The sequence below is a fragment of the Trematomus bernacchii genome, unplaced genomic scaffold, assembly GCF_902827165.1.
Source record: "Trematomus bernacchii unplaced genomic scaffold, fTreBer1.1, whole genome shotgun sequence".
Taxonomy (NCBI): Eukaryota; Metazoa; Chordata; class Actinopteri; order Perciformes; family Nototheniidae; genus Trematomus; species Trematomus bernacchii.
The window spans coordinates 104,612-120,602 of NW_022987788.1; the positions used below are offsets into that span (position 1 = coordinate 104,612).

The following is a 15,991-nucleotide window of genomic DNA, read 5'->3' on the forward strand; positions in this document are numbered from 1 at the left end:
CTGATGGGGTGGGGGGTCCTGATGGGGGGGGGGTCACTCAGCTTTGGTTTTCTTCACCGCTCCAGGTAGACGGTCCTGCAGCCTGAAACACACACAGATATTACTTTAGATAAAGTCTGTAACTAATACTCTATATATATCAGTGGTGAACCGTCAGGGCCTTCAAGGTATTCAGAGTCTACAGGAGGGGGGGGGGGGGGGTCTACAGGAAGGAAGGGGGGTCTACAGGAAGGAAGGGGGGTCTACAGGAAGTCCAGCTGGGATACACACGGTTCAACACTGGGATATAATAACAATAGTTAATACTCGATGTAACTCACTTGTTCATCTTCTCCTCAACTCTGGACCGAACCGACTGCACGTACCCATCAATCTGAGTCTGCACACACACACACACACACACACACACACACACACACACACACACACACACACACACACACACACACACACACACACACACACACACACACACACACACACACACACACACACACACACACACACACACACACACACACACACACACACACACACACACACACACACCACACACACACACACACACACACACACACACACACACACACACACACACACACACACACACACACACACACACACACACACACACACACACACACACACACACACACACACAGTTTATAAGGTTCCTTCTCTGGTTCTTGGTTCTGGTTCTGTCAGTAATCAGATTACCTTCTTCTTCTGGTAGAGGAGTGGCGAGGTGAAGAACAGGATGTCGGCTGGAACCAGAGGAGAACCTTCGTTAGGGTTTCATTTCTTAACAAGATGACTTAACGAGATGCTTTAAATCAAATCAAATCAATCAAATCAAGTTTTATTTATAAAGCACATTTAAAAGCGATTTTTGGTCGAGCCAAAGTGCTGTACATGTAATAAAAACACATTACTACAATCACAATAAAAGACAATAAATTACAACAGATATATAAAAAACACAAGGAATAGTCAGGAGTCGTGCTCCGCTCTAACTAGAAGGCCAGAGAGAAGAAGTGTGTTTTTAGTGATGATCTAAAAACCCCTAGGGTCTGGGCTGACCTCACATGGAGGGGCAGAGTGTTCCAGAGCCTAGGGCCAGCTGCTGAGAAGGCTCGGTGCCCTCGGGTTTTGAGCCTGGTCTTGGGCACTACCAGCAGCAGCTGGTCAGCAGACCTTAAGGCTCTGGCTGGGGTGTAGCGCTGGAGGAGTTCAGCTATATAGGCCGGAGCCAGCCCATTTAGGGCTTTGAAAACAAATAAAAGGATTTTAAAATCAATTCTGAACCGAACTGGAAGCCAGTGCAGTGAGGCCAGAATAGGGGTGATGTGGTCACGCTTTTTGTGGCCAGTCAGCAAACGTGCAGCTGCGTTCTGGACTAGCTGTAAGTGTTTGATTGAGGCCTGGTCCATACCCACATACAGAGCGTTACAATAGTCCAGTCTTGAGGTTACAAAGGCGTTAATAACCCTTTCTAAGTCTTTAAAAGATAAATACGACTTGGTTTTGGCCAATAGTCCGGTGCGTCAGGGAACTCACGCAGCGTCAGAAAATAAAACCCTCTCTCTTTTCCTCCGTACCCACATCTCTAAACGGAGCTGATCCAGATTTGCGGCGATTTGAGGTAATATCGGCGGCGGACCCACAGCATGACTGTTTTGGACGTAATATGGTCGGTGTTTACATTAGCATGGCTAACACTCAGAGCTAACCTGTACTGGAGAGCATGTGTGTGAAGAAGCAGGAAATAAAAAGGAACTCACCTTGTGGTATAACCGGCAAGAGAGAAAGCCTTTGAGCTCCATACTGTTTCAGAGACAATCCTTGATAATCCATGATATGGCGTTTCATCACGGCAGCATTTAGTTTAGACAGTAGCTGCCGGGTCCCGCATGAGCTCAGACCCCTACTTTTTAAAGCTTTATACCCAAATCAGCACTTTAGAAACAGGAAGTGAAATAGAGGGATATGAGGCATGGCTAGAATGATCTGTTTGGTGTTTGGAGCAAAACACTTCATAGACATGTTTTTTATATATTTGTATCTGAGACCTATGCTATTGCCTAAAGATAGCCTGATAGGTGACCTTTAAGGAGTGGTGACTCACCGAGGATCAGCAGCGTGACGCCGTTAAAGATCGAGCCGACGTACGTCAGCATCCACATCCCGCCTGCCAGCTGGAACACACAGAACATCACAGAACATCAGAGAACATCAGAGAACATTTGAGAACATCAGAGAACATCTGAGAACCTCACAGAACATCACAGAACCTCACAGAACACTCAGAGAACCTCACAGAACACTCAGAGAACCTCACAGAACACTCAGAGAACCTCACAGAACACTCAGAGAACCTCACAGAACATATATTATGCATGTTTATATGTTATGAAATAGGAATAGGTTTTAGTGACCTTGAGAGAGTCCACCAGGTCCTCCACCAGCAGCAGGCGCCGGCTCTCTCGGATGACCCGGTTCAGATAAACTGTGCTGAGATCGGCCAGCTGACGGACTGACTCTGAGGACAAGGAGACGTCCCTCTGGAGAGAAGACCTGGGGGGAGGGGGGGTGATGAGGATGATGAAGATGATGATACACTGAAGAGAGACAGGAGCAGCGATACACTCAATAATGCAGGGGGGGGGGGGGGTTACCTGAATGGATGACCTTCTTCTGATTTCTGGACGGCCTGAATGATGGATTTATAAACTCTGCAGACAGGAAGCAGACTGTGAGAACACACACACACACACACACACACACACACACACACACACACACACACACACACACACACACCACACACACAACACACACACACACACACACACACACACACACACACACACAACACACACACACACACACACACACACACACACACACACACACACACACCACACACACACACACACACACCCCACACACACACAGATACTACGTGAGGAGAGCTGCTCTGATTGGTCCTCACCTGAAGGTGATGGTGATGCAAAGGACGGCCAGCAGCAGGTAGGACACCACGCTGATGACGGACAGCGTCGCCACAGAGACCAGTACCAGCAGAGAGCCAATGAACGCAGCCGCTGACCTCTTAGGTTCCTGCCATTGGACGAGCTGTAGGGCTGAGAGAGAGAGAGAGAATGAGAGAGAGAGAGTGAGAGAGAGATAGAGAGAGAAAGAGTGAGAGAGAGAGAGAGACACCAAGAGACTAAATACCAAGATGGAGACGACTAATCACCAAGAGACTAATCACCAAGATGGAGACGACTAATCACCAAGAGACTAATCACCAAGATGGAGACGACTAATCACCAAGATGGAGACGACTAATCACCAAGAGACTAATCACCATGATGGAGACGACTAATCACCAAGATGGAGACGACTAATCACCTAGATGGAGACGACTAATCCCCAAGATGGAGACGACTAATCCCCAAGATGGAGACGACTAATCCCCTAGATGGAGACGACTAATCCCCAAGATGGAGACGACTAATCCCCAAGATGGAGACGAATAAAACACCAAGATGGAGACGACTAAACACCTAGATGGAGACGACTAATCCCCAAGAGACTAATCACCATGATGGAGACGACTAATCACCAAGATGGAGACGACTAATCCCCTAGATGGAGACGACTAATCCCCTAGATGGAGACGACTAATCCCCAAGATGGAGACGACTAATCCCCAAGATGGAGGCGAATAAAACACCAAGATGGAGACGACTAAACACCTAGATGGAGACGACTAATCCCCAAGATGGAGACGACTAATCACCAAGATGGAGACGACTGGGGAGACGACTAATCCCCAAAATGGAGACGACTAAACTTCAAGATGGAGACGACTAATCCCCAAGATGGAGACGACTAAACACCAAGATGGAGACGACTAATCCCCAAGATGGAGACGACTAATCCCCAAGATGGAGACGACTAAACTTCAAGATGGAGACGACTAAACACCAAGATGGAGACGACTGGGGAGACGACTAATCCCCAAGATGGAGACGACTAAACACCAAGATGGAGACGACTAATCCCCAAGATGGAGACGACTAAACACCAAGATGGAGACGACTAATCCCCAAGATGGAGACGACTAAACTTCAAGATGGAGACGACTAATCCCCAAGATGGAGACGACTAAACACCAAGATGGAGACGACTAATCCCCAAGATGGAGACGACTAATCCCCAAGATGGAGACGACTAAACTTCAAGATGGAGACGACTAAACACCAAGATGGAGACGACTGGGGAGACGACTAATCCCCAAGATGGAGACGACTAAACACCAAGATGGAGACGACTAATCCCCAAGATGGAGACGACTAAACACCAAGATGGAGACGACTAAACACCAAGATGGAGACGACTAATCCCCAGCATTGGAGACGACTAAACACCAAGATGGAGACGACTAATCCCCAGCGTTGGAGGACACAGAGCTGATTGTTCTCAGCTGAGAGTCATTAGCGTTCTTTAACCCTCTCCTCTGGAGGAATGCAGATAATCTCAGTGTGACCGGATTACACCTCAGGACCTGTTGTTCCTCTGAGGACACATTCAACAGGACCTGCATGTTGTTCCTCTCAACTCCCAGTTCATCATTTCATTCCAGTTGTCTCTGAATTAAATCAACAGTACATTTAGTTTGGTGTGGTGGTTGTGCAGAGGTGCATCATGGGAGTTGTAGTCTAAATATATATGTATATATAAAGTGGTAAAAACAGTGAATAAAGTTTCAGTTTGAGGTTAAATCTGAGTTTCTACATTTGAATGCAGTTTGTTACGACAGGTATTTCCCTCACAGCCAATCAGCTGATCGGACCCCCAATCAGCTGATCGGACCCCCGGTGGGTTTCTCTCAGAAGTTTTACTGCAGTAAAGTAGAATACTCTCAGAAGTGTTACTACAGTAAAGTAGAACACAGCAACATGTTGTAATAACTTGAAGTAACAGCAGAATAAATACTCAAGTATCTCAGACTTCAGTGAAAGTACTGGGTTACTCTCCTGGTCACATGACGCTGAGCAGGTGGAGGGTTACTCTCCTGGTCACATGACGCTGAGCAGGTGGACGGTTACCTGAGTGTGAGAGGTCTTTGAGGGAGGAAGACGAGTGGTTGGAGGAAGGTGGTGATGAAGAGCTAGTGCTGCTGGAGTCGGCCATCTTCTTCTTCTTCTTCTTCTTCTTCTTCTTCTTCTCAGTGTGCAGCTGCAGGTTTGAAGCTCTGAGTCTGAGCTGCTGACTCCACTCTGGGGGCGGGGCTTACACTGAGGGGGCGGGGCTTACACTGAGGGGGCGGGGCATGTGTAGTCAAAGTCAGCTTTATTGTCAAGAATTCTACATGTTGTACATCCAGAAATATCTAAATATCGTTTCCCGCAGTCCTACAGTGTGACATGTATACATCAAACAAAACAAAGGGCCTAGATAACCGGGGTATACAGTTTAAAGTGTTAATATATTTAAGTAGTAAGTTTAAAGGGACAATTCACCTCAAATTAAAACTACCAGAGGGTCAGGAATGAGTCTTAAAACCCTGACATGAGTCAGCATTATGAGTCCTTCACCCTGACCTGAGTCAGCGTTATGAGTCCTGAACCGACACGAGTCAGCATTATGAGTCCTTCACCCTGACCTGAGTCAGCGTTATGAGTCCTAAACCCTGACCTGAGTCAGCATTATGAGTCCTGAACCCTGACCTGAGTCAGCATTATGAGTCCTGACCCCTGAGTCAGCATTATGAGTCCTAAACCCTGACCTGAGTCAGCATTATGAGTCCTAAACCCTGACCTGAGTCAGCATTATGAGTCCTGACCCCTGAGTCAGCATTATGAGTCCTGACCCCTGACATGAGTCAGCATTATGAGTCCTGAACCCTGACATGAGTCAGCATTATGAGTCCTGACCCCTGACATGAGTCAGCATTATGAGTCCTGACCCCTGACATGAGTCAGCATTATGAGTCCTGACCCCTGACATGAGTCAGCATTATGAGTCTTGAACCCTGACATGAGTCAGCATTATGAGTCCTTCACCCTGACATGAGTCAGCATTATGAGTCCTTCACCCTGACATGAGTCAGCATTATGAGTCCTTCACCCTGACATGAGTCAGCATTATGAGTCCTGACCCCTGACATGAGTCAGCATTATGAGTCCTGAACCCTGACATGAGTCAGCATGATGAGTCCTGACCCCTGACATGAGTCAGCATTATGAGTCCTGACCCCTGACATGAGTCAGCATTATGAGTCCTGAACCCTGACATGAGTCAGCATGATGAGTCCTGACCCCTGACATGAGTCAGCATTATGAGTCCTGACCCCTGACATGAGTCAGCATGATGAGTCCTTAACCCTGACATGAGTCAGCATTATGAGTCCTTAACCCTGATATAGAACATAAATCATTTGAGGGAAAAACAAGAAATCTGACTTAACCCTCAAAGGTCCCGTGCCATGCTTCTCTGGTTCTGACCCGTCCCCTTGTGTTCTGAAGCTTCTGCATGTAAACGGTCTGCAGTCACTAACCCTCAGAGTGCACCCTTACACCAGGGCTATTCAATTAGTTTGGAATGGGGCCGGTTGATGAAAATGATCCAAAGCAAGGGGCCGGGAAAAAGATGGCTTGAAATATGAGCAATCATATTTAAGAGCTTCAGATACAGTAAATACAGCAACAGCATAGTGGAGTGCATATATTGTGTTTAATTCAATCAAACAACATAGCCCCAAGGCCTTTATAGATCTGAATGGCAAGTTCAGAACTCAGTAGGCCTACATGTTTCATTTGATTTCATTTAGGTGAAATGATCTAATCATTCACGCAGAGATGCAATCAATGACAGGAGTTGTCACTACAGTATAGTAGGTGGGTTCGAAACCCGAGCCCGTCGAAGTTTTCAGGCATTGTCTACCCCTCTATCTCTCAATGTAACACCCTCTCTGGAATAAAGGCACTATGGCACAAAAAAAAAATCTTAAAAAAAAAAAAAAAAGATTACTTTTTAACATTATACTCAAAGGGCCAGTAAATATCACCCCGGGGCCGGATTTGGTCCGCGGGCCGCCAATTGAATAGCCCTGCTGTAGGGAGTAAAACTCTAACACAGAGAAGACCTCTCTGCTGCCCCAGAACACCTCGTTGGACATTTCTCTTTTTCCATTTTTTTCTTCCGGGGGCCATTGACGTAACGCTGCGGAGCTCTGCACACACACTCACTGCTCAGACCCCACGCAGCAACCAGGAAACTACAGCAGTAACCCAGCTCACACTGTCCGCTCCTCGAGCCTCACAGGGCGGAGCAGCGAGCCCCCCAGCGTCCCCCCAACACGGCACCCAGACCCCACGCAGCATTCTCATGTTTGTCCTTACTGGGGTCATTTCCTGGTTGCTAACAAACGCCATTGTAAAACATAATCACTGATGTTCTGTAACGGTGGTGGACTCATCAGAACAGAGTGGGCGAGCTGACCAATCAGAGCACAGTGGGCTCACAGGGAGGGGGGGGGGGGGGCAGGAGCTCCAACAAGCCGTGTAGGACAGAGTGAATACACAGACTATACAGAGATGCTGTGAGAAACCAATGTGAGTTTGGAACATTGAACAATGTCAATCTATTCTAGTAGACCTCCACTATGGAACTATGATCCATGACAAATGGCCGTGACATGGGACCTTTAAAGTAAACCTATATTGTAAAAAAAAAAGACTTAAAGGTAGTTTGAGAAACCGGCTGGAGAGACACTTGTTATATTCCATGGAATGCTCTTAACATCCTGATAGCAATGAATATCTGAAGTGCTTTGACAACAAATCCATAAATAAATATCTGTGGAAGCTGTAGTACTGTAAAAAGCACGACCAATCATCTGAGCCGGCCCGGCTAAAATAACTGGATGGCCTACCTGCCTGTCAGCCTTCCATCTGTGCACAAACTTATCTCGTGCCCTCATTGGTCATGTGCGCGTTCGTGTGTGTTGGAGGAGGGGCTCTGTGAGGAAGTGGCAGATTTTCTCCGGTTGTGTATTTTCAAATTCTAGCGCACTCGAGCTGGTTTCTCAAACTTACCTACCCCACCTTTAAGTAATGAATTATTACGCATTATATATATATATATATATATATATATATATATATATATACACACACACCTTTAAAGAAAATGTCTGAAGTCATTTTTTTCTTCTGACGGTTTCTGAGAATCGAGCAAAAATCAAAATGGCCGCTAAAGTACACAACAGTTTTCAATAAAATATGATCATGCTTTTAAAGAGATCTCTATATATGAGGTGAGCCTCTCAGCCAATCAGCAGTCAGAACACACATGTTGTATAAATCTTTATTGTTTGTTAACAGGAAGGAAACTGAGCTGCAAACATGATCAAATACAAGAGAGAACAGTGTGTTCATACAAAAACTCCTACTACCCAACATCAACTGAATATTTCAAAATAAAAGAATTCACAGAAACTCGAGGTCGTCGTCGTCAGTCTCGGCCGCGACTCCCGGCACTCGAGGGACTGCAGAGAGGGAGGGGTTCATGAGCAATTAAACATTACAGAGTGTGTGTGAGTGTGAGTGTGAGGTAGGCCCAAACCGCCCCCTACACACTACCCCTACGTTCGCGCGGAGGGTCCGCCACATTAAGGTCTGTTCCAAACCAACGAGTGTGGAGCGGGAGTGGGCTATCAAGCCCTCAAACAGCGAGTCTGCAGCGGTGCTGACTGGAGACTGGTCTCTACCTGACCGGAGTCACGCTGTGTGTGTCCGTCAGGAAACACGCTGCGTGTGTCCGTCAGGAAACACTCTGCGTGTGTCCGTCAGGAAACACGCTGCGTGTCCGTCAGGAAACACGCTGCGTGTGTCCGTCAGGAAACACGCTGCGTGTGTCCGTCAGGAAACACGCTGCGTGTGTCCGCCAGGAAACACGCTGCGTGTGTCCGCCAGGAAACACGCTGCGTGTGTCCGCCAGGAAACACGCTGCGTGTCCGTCAGGAAACACTCTGCGTGTGTCCGTCAGGAAACACGCTGCGTGTCCGTCAGGAAACACGCTGCGTGTGTCCGTCAGGAAACACGCTGCGTGTGTCCGCCAGGAAACACGCTGCGTGTGTCCGCCAGGAAACACTCTGCGTGTGTCCGCCAGGAAACACGCTGCGTGTCCGTCAGGAAACACGCTGCGTGTGTCCGTCAGGAAACACGCTGCGTGTGTCCGCCAGGAAACACGCTGCGTGTGTCCGCCAGGAAACACTCTGCGTGTGTCCGTCAGGAAACACGCTGCGTGTGTCCGTCAGGAAACACGCTGCGTGTGTCCGTCAGGAAACACGCTGCGTGTGTCCGTCAGGAAACACGCTGCGTGTGTCCGCCAGGAAACACGCTGCGTGTGTCCGCCAGGAAACACGCTGCGTGTGTCCGCCAGGAAACACGCTGCGTGTGTCCGTCAGGAAACACGCTGCGTGTGTCCGTCAGGAAACACGCTGTTAAAAAGTAGTTCCAGCAAACATCCACTGATAAACTGCGATGTTAACAACCTCATGATAACCTCATATTTTTTTAACTTAGGATCATACCTGTGTTTAGTCTAGAAAAAGGTAAATGTGTGCATTTTATTATAAAGTTGTGTATATTTACAGACTGTTGCAAAAACTAAGAAGCTTATAAACATCAGGTTTGAAACTAAAAGAGCTTTACAAAAAAGTAACACAATGAAAGATGTTTGTAGTTTTATTTGAGTTATTAATTTACATGTTGTGTCAAAGAGATGCTGATTTGAAACCGTTGTTACAAACAGTTACGGCATTTCCTGTTTCTGAGGAGAGGGGAGTTTGTCCCAAAGCTTGCTGCTGTATTTACTCCCTCCATCTGACAGGAGGGAGCCTCGTTGAGCTGAGAGTGAGGCTACAGACGGAGTTCACTCCGTCACGGAGGGGTAGGGTCGAGGGAGTGGTTTGGGATTGGGCCTGAGAGTGTGTGTGAGTGTGAGTGTGTGTGTGTCTGTGTGAGTGTGTCTGTGTGAGTGTGTGTGAGTGTGAGTCAGAGTGAGTGTGTGTGAGTGTGTGTGAGTGTGTGTGTGTCTGTGTGAGTGTGTGTGAGTGTGAGTCAGAGTGAGTGTGTGTGTGTGTGTGTGAGAGAGTGAGTGAGTGAGTGTGAGTCAGAGAGTGTGAGTCAAGAGAGTGTGTGTGTGTGTGTGTGTGTGTGTGTGTGTGTGTGTGTCTGTGTGAGAGAGTGAGTGAGTGAGAGTCAGAGTGTGTGTGTCTGAGCCAGGACTCACCTCCTGGCTGGAGATCCAGAGCGGCCCATGGATCCGGACCTGCAGACACAGAGGTCAGATTTATTGTGAAGGAGACAAGAAACCACTAAACTGACATCTGAGTCTCTTATTGTGAAAGTCTCTCCTCAGTGATCGTTACAGGACTCTTATTGTGAAAGTCTCCCTCAGTGATCAGGACTCTTATTGTGAAAGTCTCCCTCAGTGATCAGGGCTCTTATTGTGAAAGTCTCCCTCAGTAATCAGGACTCTTATTGTGAAAGTCTCCCTCAGTGATCGTTACAGGACTCTTATTGTGAAAGTCTCCCTCAGTGATCAGGGCTCTTATTGTGAAAGTCTCCCTCAGTGATCAGGGCTCTTATTGTGAAAGTCTCCCTCAGTGATCAGGGCTCCTATTGTGAAAGTCTCCCTCAGTGATTGTTATAGGACTCTTATTGTGAAAGTCTCCCTCAGTGATCAGGACTCTTATTGTGAAAGTCTCCCTCAGTGATCGTTACAGGACTCTTATTGTGAAAGTCTCCCTCAGTGATCAGGACTCTTATTGTGAAAGTCTCCCTCAGTGATCAGGGCTCTTATTGTGAAAGTCTCCCTCAGTGATCAGGGCTCTTATTGTGAAAGTCTCCCTCAGTGATCAGGACTCTTATTGTGAAAGTCTCCCTCAGTGATCAGGACTCTTATTGTGAAAGTCTCTCTCAGTGATCAGGACTCTTATTTATTTTTTTTTTTCTGTACTTATATAGCGCTTTATCCAGTCTTTAGGACCCCTCAAAGCGCTTTACATACTACATGTCATTCACCCATTCATACAGAGCAGTGTACCTTACTCTAGGACCTAACATTCACACACATTCACACACCGTTGGCCATGCCATCGGGAGCAACTCAGGGTTAAGTATCTTGCCCAAGGATACAACGACATGTTGACAGCACGGGCTGGGATCGAACCCACAACCTTCTGGTTGAAAGACGACCGCACTCCCTCGCAGCTACAGTCGCCCTTATTGTGAAAGTCTCCCTCAGTGATCAGGACTCTTATGGCGCATTTCCCCTGCAGGGCCTCGCACGGCTTAGTACGGTATAGTTAGGCCTTGGTAGGCCAGGCTCACTTTAGTAGCTGGGGCAGTAACTATAGTAACGCAGTGTAGGCGGAGCCGTGACGTCATCTTCAATGAGCACCACGGAAAAACAACACAGCCGTTAGCTGTTAGCACTCAGAGCTCACAGCTCCTCATATCTGTTCAGAAACTAGACAAAAGTTAAACAAGTACAAACCACAGACTGTCTGTGTCATGGTGAATACAGTCGCTGCTTTATTTATGTCTGTATAGGCCGTTGTTGTGAGTGTGGACGGTCGGAGCATATACTGCGTTAGCTTAGCCAATCTCCATTTAGAAACCACGCATTTTAAAAGGTTTTTCTCCTGCCGTCTGTCTGCAGACTTGACAAAGCATTAATTCATGGTTTTTACTAACCGGTATCAGTATGTTGTTACTTCATCATTTTGAAACGTGTATTACAATTAAATCACGGTCAAATATGTCCATCTTGTTGTAGTTGCCAGCGATTCTCTCTCTAGTTTAGCATTTGAAATTGAAAAGGATATTGCATTGTGTTTGTTTACTTCGTCGCACTCCAACGAACGAATATTCGGTTACAGCCCTGGCAGCAACACCTCAGACCCCAATCCGTGCGGGTCGGCAGAGCAACACCTCAGACCCCAATCCGTGCGGGTCGGCAGCAACACCTCAGACCCCAATCCGTACGGGTCGGCAGCAACACCTCAGACCCCAATCCGTGTGGGTCGGCAGCAACACCTCAGACCCCAATCCGTGTGGGTCGGCAGCAACACCTCAGACCCCAATCCGTACGGGTCGGCAGCAACACCTCAGACCCCAATCCGTACGGGTCGGCAGCAACACCTCAGACCCATCTCACCGAGTACGGGTTCCCCCCAAGGATGTGTGCTCAGCCCCCTGCTGACCCACCCCCACAGCTCCAACCACTTGGTGGGTCTCAACAACGAGGAGACCCACTACAGGAGGGAGGAGAACCAGCTGGCAGGGTATATGCAGGAATCCTGAAGTCAAATGTAATACCTTTTAAGACCCTTTACATTTTAAGACCTCATCACCACATCGAGTTCTCACCGGTTACATTGGCGAGATAGTGATTGTAAGATAGCACAACTAAACGCTGCGGCTTTCTGGCTATTACTTAGCATGTGGGACCGGACAGCTTTGATCCCGTTTCGACAGTGGCGATTCTAGTGTCTGTGGGGGCCCCTCGACCTAGCTTTCATCACCATCAGTGGGGCCCCTCGACCTAGCTTTCATCACCATCAGTGGGGCCCCTCGAACTAGCTTTCATCACCATCAGTGGGGCCCCTCGACCTAGCTTTCATCACCATCAGTGGGGCCCCTCGACCTAGCTTTCATCACCATCAGTGGGGCCCCTCGAACTAGCTTTCATCACCATCAGTGGGGCCCCTCGAACTAGCTTTCATCACCATCAGTGGGGCCCCTCGACCTAGCTTTCATCACCATCAGTGGCGTCCCAACACACTCTTTCCCCCCCCCCACACACAGAGCGGAGCAAGGCAACAAAACTTAAAGGGGACCTATCATGCAAAATGCACTTTTGTACGTCTTTTCTACATGAATATGTGTCCCCGGTGTTCCAGGGAACTCACCAAGTGTCAGAAAACACAACCCTCTCTATTTTCCTCCATACCCAAATCTCTAAAAAAGGGGCTGCACGGATCTGATAAAAAATGATCCAGATTTGAACACTGTCCTGACGTCAGGACGGTGGCGCTACGGCTATTGGGCCAACTCCACCAATCAGGAGGAGACAGCCACGGCCATTGCCGTTCGAAAGCGCTGGAGACGCTGTAGTACATAATGCCAGGCCTGTAGGTGGTGCTGTTCTCACTGAATCAGCCCTTGCTAAAACAGATCTAACATTTTTCAAATTGAGCGAAATGAGGCATGGCTAAAATGCAAGATCTGTTTGGTATTTTGAAAAAAAAAAGTAGGTATGGTCCTACACTATATTATTCAAATATAGCATGATAGGTCCACTTTAAGATAAGAAGCAGCATTTTACGGCGCGCTATGCATGGTGCGCCTTGAGGGGGTTTCAGTGAATTAAAGGGTGTTTCATGTTGTCGTTGCTGTGGACCTTAATACCTTGAGAAATGCTGTTTAATACTTTTTAAGACCCCGCGGACACCCTAAGCTGGCCACGTGGTGCAGAGACAACAATCTCTTCCTCAATGTGGAGAAAACAAAGGAGATAGTTATCGACTTCAGGAGAACCTCAACCCAACCTCCCCACCCCTCAACCCAACCCCATCAGGGTGCTGCTGTGGAGCAGGTGAGCAGCATAGGAGGACCTCTCCTGGAGCAACAACACCACGACAATCACCAAGAACGCCTCCCTCAGTGATCACTATGTCTCTTATTGTGAAAGTCTCCCCTCAGTGATCACTATGTCTCTTATTGTGAAAGTTCCCTCAGTGATCACTATGGCTCTTATTGTGAAAGTCTCCCCTCAGTGATCACTATGTCTCTTATTGTGAAAGTCTCCCCTCAGTGATCACTATGTCTCTTATTGTGAAAGTCTCCCTCAGTGATCACTATGTCTCTTATTGTGAAAGTCTCCCTCAGTGATCACTATGTCTCTTATTGTGAAGTCTCCCCTCAGTGATCACTATGTCTCTTATTGTGAAAGTCTCCCCTCAGTGATCACTATGTCTCTTATTGTGAAAGTCTCCCCTCAGTGATCACTATGTCTCTTATTGTGAAAGTCTCCCCTCAGTGATCACTATGTCTCTTATTGTGAAAGTCTCCCCTCAGCGATCGTTATATGTCTAAGTGATTATTATAGGACTCTTATTGTGAAAGGTTACCTGCTCGGGCCTCGGGACCCGGACCTGGATCTGGGTCTGGCTCGTGGTCTGGACCCTGACTGCGACTTGGACCTGGACCTGGACTTTGACCTAGACCTGGACCTGGGTCTGGCTCTAGACCTGGAGGGAGACCTGGACCTGGGTCTGAGAGAGAAAAAGAGAAACAGATTATGAGCCCCCTGTGGTTCTGGATCCTGAGGGGTCAGGGACAGGAAGTGGACCATGAGCCCCCTGTGGTTCTGGATCCTGAGGGGTCAGGGACAGGAAGTGGACCATGAGCCCCCTGTGGTTCTGGATCCTGAGGGGTCAGGGACAGGAAGTGGACCATGAGCCCCCTGTGGTTCTGGATCCTGAGGGGTCAGGGACAGGAAGTAGACTCACCTGGCTCTCTGTGGCGCTGTGTTGGATCTGGACCTTCTGGGGGAGGCGGAGCGAGAGCCTCGTGGGGAGACGGACCTGAGACAGGAGGCAGAGGACAGGTGAGTTACAGGTGAGTCAAGGACAGGTGAGTTACAGGTGAGTAAAGGACTTTCACACCAAGTACTTTGCCGTACTTTGTCCCTGGAACTTTCTAGTAGATCGCGTTCACACCGGAATAAGTCCCTGAGGGAGGATTAGGCAAATGAAGCCGCTGACGTCACTTCTTCTTCTGCTTTGGGTTTACTGGCAGGCCGCAAACAACTTCACGGCGTATACTGCCAGCCGAAGTCCCCGAGCCCCCCGGAGTTGGGACTCCCAGCAGCTTCTACTGAAGCCTTCAGAGTAAATCACCAGAACGCCGACACCTCCTCATCTCCACCGCTCCCATGTTTTCTTTTGTGTTGCCATAAGTTAGTCTCTCTCCGTTGGTGCGCTGGGCTAATGCTAATAATGCTAATTCCAGCAATTAAAATGGCAGCTTCACAAACCTTTTCAGAGTTTTACGGGGCGTGGTTTGCAATTCGCCCAGCCAATCAGAAATGGGAACCTTTTTCTCCCCATGGAAGAACCTGCTCTCTAGCAGGGACGGAAAGGGGGTGGAAAGGTTCTCATGAACTAGGTTCTAGTTCCAGATCTTTTTGGTGTGAACGCAAAATCCCAAGAACTATCTGAACTATACTGGGAAAAGTACTCTGGTGGGAAAGCGCCTAAGGACAGGTGAGTCAAGGACAGGTGATTAAAGGTGAGTCAAGGACAGGTGAGTCAAGGACAGGTGAGCCAAGGACAGGTGAGTCAAGGACAGGTGATTAAAGGTGAGTCAAGGACAGGTGAGTCAAGGACAGGTGAGTCAAGGTGAGTCAAGGACAGGTGAGTCAAGGACAGGTGATTACAGGTGAGTCAAGGACAGGTGATTAAAGGTGAGTCAAGGACAGGTGAGTCAAGGACAGGTGATTAAAGGTGAGTCAAGGACAAGTGAGAGTCCCGACGGTGAGTCAAAGACAGGTGAGTCAAGACAGTGATCACGGACAGGTTGAGTCACGGACAGGTGAAGTCACGACAGGTGAGTCAAGGACAGGTGATTAGGTGAGTCACGGACAGGTGAGTCACGGACAGGTGAGTCAAGGACAGGTGATTAAAGGTGAGTCAAGGACAGGTGAGTCAAGGACAGGTGAGTCAAGGACAGGTGAGTCAAGGACAGGTGATTAAAGGTGAGTCAAGGACAGGTGATTAAAGGTGAGTCAAGGACAGGTGAGTCAAGGACAGGTGATTAAAGGTGAGTCAAGGACAAGTGAGTCAAGGACAGTCAAGGACAGGTGAGTCAAGGACAGGTGAGCCAAGGACAGGTGAGTCAAGGAC

At 48.1% G+C, this 15,991-nt stretch overlaps 1 protein-coding gene across 1 annotated transcript; it reads right to left on the reverse strand.

Moving 5' to 3' along the window:
* On the reverse strand, positions 1-6,252 carry LOC117497614 (reticulon-3-B-like). The gene is made up of 9 exons (XM_034149598.1): positions 6,234-6,252; positions 5,118-5,288; positions 2,993-3,143; positions 2,676-2,732; positions 2,436-2,574; positions 2,126-2,195; positions 718-764; positions 321-379; positions 1-82 (listed from the first exon to the last, which is right to left on the reverse strand). Exons 1-9 carry the CDS (start codon positions 6,250-6,252, stop codon positions 34-36), a joined length of 762 nt encoding a protein of 253 aa, XP_034005489.1. The 3' UTR covers positions 1-33.
* Positions 6,253-15,991: the final 9,739 nt, after the last annotated feature.

Coding starts and splice junctions, on each gene's coding strand:
- LOC117497614 (XM_034149598.1), bottom strand. Junction 765..2,125: donor CGTCACGCTGCTGATCCTCG/GTGAGTCACCAC, acceptor CTCTGGTTCCAG/CCGACATCCTGTTCTTCACC. Junction 83..320: donor GTTGAGGAGAAGATGAACAA/GTGAGTTACATC, acceptor TGTGTGTTTCAG/GCTGCAGGACCGTCTACCTG.